Below are 6062 nucleotides of genomic sequence, written 5' to 3' on the forward strand. Positions count from 1 at the left end.
AAGCTCTTTGAAAGCAAAAACCTAGCTTTTGTCCACAGCACTTAGCCTGTGGACAAACGCAGGCATCATTTAACTAACAATTGCTGAATTAAATAAGACAGTGATGTAGAGTGCTAAGTACGAACAAAGTGGAGCCGCAGGATATCAGTGGAAGGCTTCTCTTGAGTTCGAACTGGATGCTGGAAGAGTAAGTGGTCAGTTCATCAGGTGGGAAAGAGGTGTGTGCATGGTCAGAAGGCATACTGAAGAAAGGTGTGAACTTTTCTGTGATTGGAGCACAGCGGTATATCTGGGGAGCTAGGGCGCCAGACAGGAAGGGCAGGACAGGATGGCGTACAACCGCGGTCCCATTAGGGTCAAATCCATTAAACACAGGTAATGGCAGCAACCCTAGCGAGAGGACTAAGGTGCTGACCTCCAAATCCCCTGGGAAAGAACCAGGTATCCCACTGGCAGCGCCTCGCACCTCCACCAGCCCACAGCACACACTTCTTGCTCGCTGCCCACCCCGGTCCGCCTGGGGCCGAAAGGGGCTCCCGGGACACCTAGGGAGGGACGCCCAGGGCGGGGCGCGCAGGCGCGCTGAGACCTCGCGCCCCAAGGGGCGGGCGGGTGCGCGCGCTTCCTCGCGCACGCGCGCACGGAGGGGGCGACGGCCTCGGTGACGCTGCTGCGGCGGGCGGGTGGCGACGCGTGAGGCGCGCGATTCCCCGCGTCTTGGGGACAGTGCCCGGGCCCCCGCTGTTCCCGCCGCCGCCATGTCGGGCCGGTCGGTCAGGGCCGAAACCCGCAGCCGGGCCAAGGATGACATCAAGAAGGTGATGGCGGCCATCGAGAAAGTGCGGAAATGGTGAGGGGCCGGGACGAGGGTGCTGGTGGGGGTTCCCGAAACAGGCCCAGAGGAGCGCCGGACTACCGGGCGGGATGGGAGACTACTGGCGGGCGCTTGGGGGGAAGGGGGAGCTAGAGAAGGCGGGAGGAGGGTGCAGCTCGCGTCGGCGTGAGGTCAGAGGGCGCACCGGTCACGACCAATCAGTGGCTCGACCGACTCGTGGCTCCGCCCACCTGCGAGTGGGCGGTGCGTCTCGGAGGAGCTGCCGGCTTCCGGTCGCCTTGGTCAACGCAGTATCGCTACTTAAATCCGTGCATGCGCTGCCTTGGTCTCTCTGTCCTCCAGCCTCTGGAGCCTTTTGCGTTGTGAACTGACCCATATAATAGCAAACAATCTGAGTGTAACCTGTCCTCCACAATGAGCGCTGTACGTATTAACTCGGTTAAGTTTGGTGAGAGGTTCTCGATACCTGTCTGCCACGGAAAGCAAGCGTGATCGTCGGAATCAGAACCCTGTCTTTCCCCTAATACAGGCCCGCACGCTGCGAGCTGGGTAGGCATTTTCGCTTGGTGCCCTGGGAGCTGTTAGAGGAGTCGAGACCTATCTCTGTAAATGACTCATGTCACGTTCATTGCAGGCGCCGGTTGACCGCCTATTTTGTATCAGGAACTCCGATGTATTATCACAATTTTACAGCTAGTTATTTGCGCCAACTTATTGAGTGCTTTTTTTTAGCTGATCACTACTAATAATTTTAAAGGCCGTGTGGTTGTTATCCATCCAAGAAGCCTTCCTCTAGCCCTCCCGCCCTCACCCTCCACCCCCGTTAGGGGCTTTCTTACCTTGGACTTTATTTGCGTGTTTATTTGTCCATTTCCCTACAAAATCAAGTTCCTTATCTCTTTATATCCAGGGGCTTCGTGTATAGTTGGGACCCATTATAAACATAAGTTAAACAATCATGATTTTTCCTCCTCGAAATCTAATCTTCCTAGGTTTTTTTGTGAAACCTAAGAATCGGTACACCTTTCTCTTCTGGGGATCTGTGTCCCCACCAGCATCCTAGGCCAGATGACCATCCTCTCACCCAGAACTCTGTATCCGCTTCCTTATGACCTCCCTGTTTCCTTCAGTTCTTGCTCATTCGCTGGCCCGTTCCTCGCATTGCACTCAAGAGTGATTTGATTTTTCTGAAGTGCAAATCTTATCATAGCACTCCCCTGCTTTGAAAATAATGCTCCAGTGACCTCTTCTTGCTCTTAAGGCCAAACCTGGGCCTTCCTGGCTCAAACTGCCCTCTTTCCCAGTGTCCCTCTTTCCTGCTGCCATCTTTAAAGCAGTTGCAACCACACTACCCGTCCCAGCTGCCTGGTATCCTTCCCCTGCCCTCACTTCCCTCTTGCCTTGTTAACTCCTAGCTCAGCTCAAAACTTGATTCCTAAGGGACACATTTCAAGATTCCCCTGTCTATATCAGGCCCCTTTCATAGAACTTCCCACAATTATGTTAGGTTGAACCATAAGACATATCCTATATTTGACTTTTTAACCTACAAAAATGGCAATTTCATGTGGTTAAACCTAATGGTTAAGTGATTGATTGTGACATGAGTTATTTTATGTCTGTTTCCAACTGGAATGCAGGCTCCGTGAGGGTAAAGACTGCATCTTGTTCCCTGTGTGCCCAGGGCCAAGCACAGGCTCTTTTATAGTAAATGTTTGTTGAATAAATGAGAAAATGGAGTGTCTTGTTCAGGAATTAACTTCCAATATCCTGTCTTTAGTTCATTTGTTCTGTTTCATCACAGTCTCCACATTTCTGTGATGTCATTATTTGCTGAACAGCATCATTGGTAGCAACAGTTACTTTTTTTTGTAATCTCAAATTTGGACCTGAAACTTTCAGAACTTATACCTCAGGCTCCCCACCTCTGCTTGTCCATGATTTACTGCGTTATTCCAGAATATCACTTGCCAGGCCGGCCAAGTGGCGTGTTGGTTAAGAGTTGGCTTGGGAGCGAGAGCGATGAGCAGCAGGGCCCATGGTTCAGATCCCACATGGGCCAGTGACGGTGCGCCCTCTACAGCTAAGATGGTGAACAACAGCTCAACCTGGAGCTGGGTTGCCGGGAGTTGCTAACGATGGCATAGGCTGCAGTGGGGCTGCAGTGGACTGTCGTAAGCCAGTGTGAGCGGCCGGCAGCCGGCATCAGCTGCTGTGAGCCACTGTGAGCGGCCATCTAATGGCCGGCAACCGATCTGCCTCAGCCGGGAAGAGTGCAATGATCACAATACCAACATAGGCCAGTGAAGCGATGTCCTCCACAACTAGACTGAGGAACAAAAGGACAGCAACTTGTCTGTTCCCCTCCCCAATTCCCCAGTAAAATCTTTAAAAAAAAAAAAAAGAAAAAAAAGAATATCACTTGCCTTTCCCTGGGTATGTGCCTGTGCCTGGGGGAGAAAAAAAGCTACTTTTTTTTTTTTTTTTTAAGGCTTATCTCAAAAGTTATTTCCTTCGTAAAATAAAACCTTAAAGCAGTTATTCCATGGCTTAGCCTTCACCTCTTCAAGGAGCCAGTGTAAGGCTTGGTTCTGTTAGCTTGAAGAATCCTGTCCTGCGATTATTTTTAAATGGGATCGTGTTTCAACCCAGAGTTCCACAGGAGTCATAGGAGTTCTCCCCTTTATGAGATATCATAGTCTTACTGTTTTTCAACCTTCTCTACTAATTTGCCACCTTCGTGTATTACAATAATTTCCTTATCTTTTCATTCCTATGAGTTCCCAAGGTAGGGGCCATATCTTATACATCTTTTATATCCTGCAGAGCTTTGTATAGTAGGGCTTTATAAGTATCAATGTAATTGAATTAATTTTTGGAAAATAAGTGATGCCAGGTAGATACCTGAGTTTGAAAATGTGCTGCTACTCGATATTGGTGTAGTCTGTGAGCGAAAAAGATTTTGGTACACTGTATGTAAGGAAAGGTGGCAAGTAGAGAGTTCAGAGCCAAAGATATTTAACAGAGAAGTTTTTCTGGAAGGGAGAAATTTTTGCTGAACAGTAAGGTATAATTTGACAGAGGAAGTTTAGAAGGCATTTAAGATTAAAGGAATGATCTGCTGAGACATAGGAAAGCACAAGTTATGAACAGAAAATCTATTTTATTGTTATCAGTCCTAAGAAGTGTCTTTTTTTTTCTAGGGAGAAAAAGTGGGTGACTGTGGGTGACACATCCCTTAGAATATTTAAGTGGGTTCCTGTGACAGACAGCAAGGAGGTAAGTGTGGAAGAAAATCCCAACAACAAAAAGGTACCGTTTTCTTTCTCTGTTTTTGATTGCCTCTTAACTATAAAGAAATATATTTTCCCAGATTGAGTTGAAGGCACTCTGTCGTTGGTCCACACAAAGCCTCTTTTTATTATTTATTCTCTTTATTTCCTTTCCTTAACCCATTCCTCTTTTCTAGGGCTTGGTGAACTACAGGCCAGGCTTGCGCCCTGTGATTGTCAGTATAGCTTAATTCGAACTCAGCTATGCCAATTGGTTTCCTTATTGTGTGGCTGCTTTTGAGTTACAGAGGCAGAGTTGAATAGTTGCCATAAGACCTAATGGCCTGCAAAGTGTAAAATATTTATCTGGCCCTTTAAGACAAAGTTTGCTGACTCCTGCTCTTATCCTGTTAGCTACCCACTGTAGTGTATTTTTATGTGTTTTATACGCATTTGTATATATGCCTTTCTGATTCCTCCATGGGTTTATTTGGACACCAGTGTATTCTTGAAAAATACAAAGCATTGTTTCATACTGGTATTTAAACATTTACATCTATATATAGCATTGTGCTATAAACCTCTGTTTCTTCTCTTGTTCAACCTTGTTTTTGAGAACTTTCCATGTTTCTATAATTGTAAATAGACTTAACTCGACTCTTGCATCGTATTCTCTTATATACAGTGACCATATTTGTCTACGTATTCCCTGGGTAATAAAGCACCCAGATTGTCTCCAACTTTTTTTCCTGATTGTTTTGAAAAATCTCAAATACAAAACATGCAGAAAAGTATATAAAACATAAATGTACAGTATAGTGAATAAATATAAAGCTAATTCCCTTGTCGTAAAAACCCAGGTCAAAAAATAGAGCATTGCCAACTCTCCCAGATGCCTCTGTGTGACTCTTCCCAGCATCTTGTTCCTCTCCTCTACAGGAAATCATGCTCCTACTTTTGCTTTTTTTTACCCCTGCTCTAGTAATTTGTAAACATTTTAAACTTTATATAAACAGCATCACGCAGTGTCTATTTTTGTGGGCCTTGCTTTTTTTGCTCTGCGTTATGTTTATAAAATTCATCCATGTTGTCTTTGAAGCTGTTTGTGCCTTTTTGTTGCTGTATGGAATTTCATTATAGGACTATACCATAATTTATCTTTCCAATTCTGCTGTACATGGATGTTTGGATTGTTCCTAGTTTGGGATACTAGGAACAATGCTCTGTGAATATTCTAATTCAGTATATGGGTCAACATGTGCATGCATTTTCCTAGGACATATTCCTGGGAGTGGAATTACTGGGTCTTAAGTAGGGTCTGTGTGTTTTGACCTATACTAGCTAATGCTAAACCATTTCCCAATGTGAGTGATTGTACCTGTTTATGTTCCCACAGTGGGAATTCTGAGAGTTCTCACTGCTCCAAATCCTCATCAATAATTGGCATTTTAGACTTATATGTAAAGATATCTCATTGTGGTTTTAATTTGATGACTGTAATTATTAATGACATTGAACACTTTTGCAATGTTTACTAGCCTTTTTGGGTGTCCTCTTTTAGGAAGTCTCTAAGTCTATTTGGTTGTAGTATTTTTCTTATGACTTGTAGGAATTCTGTGTGTTCTGGACACAAATGCTTTAAATTATATACTACCCATATATACGTCTTCCATCCCATGGCTTAACTTTTACTCTGTTTATGCTGCCTTGAGTAACAGAAGTTTTTAATTTTTTTTTTTTAAGATGTTTATTGGGGAATTAGGGGATGGGAACAGCGCTGGGGAATTGGGGGAAGGGGAACAGACAAGTTGCTGTCCTTTTGTTCTTCAGTCCAGTTGTGGAGGACGTTGCTTCACTGGTCCAAGTTGGCACCATCATTGCTGTCTTCCCGGATGAGGCAGATCAGTCGCTGGCTTCTGGACAGCCGCTCACAGCGGCTGCTGGCTACTCACTGT

General features: G+C 45.4%; 1 protein-coding gene across 2 annotated transcripts in view; it reads left to right on the forward strand.

Annotated features, from left to right (window-relative positions):
- Positions 1–604: 604 nt before the first annotated feature.
- BCL7B (BAF chromatin remodeling complex subunit BCL7B) overlaps positions 605–6062 on the forward strand; it is a 15720-nt gene continuing 10262 nt past the window's right edge. The window contains exons 1-2 of one of the 2 annotated variants that reach the window (XM_019646794.1): positions 605–850; positions 4039–4114. In XM_019646794.1, the coding sequence (XP_019502339.1) occupies positions 759–850; positions 4039–4114 (168 nt within the window). In that variant the 5' untranslated portion in view covers positions 605–758. Of the gene's footprint in view, positions 851–4038; positions 4148–6062 lie in introns of both variants that reach the window. The other variant, XM_019646793.1, reaches the window with a different exon arrangement.

This window comes from Hipposideros armiger, unplaced genomic scaffold, assembly GCF_001890085.2.
Source record: "Hipposideros armiger isolate ML-2016 unplaced genomic scaffold, ASM189008v1 scaffold_107, whole genome shotgun sequence".
NCBI lineage: Eukaryota > Metazoa > Chordata > Mammalia > Chiroptera > Hipposideridae > Hipposideros > Hipposideros armiger.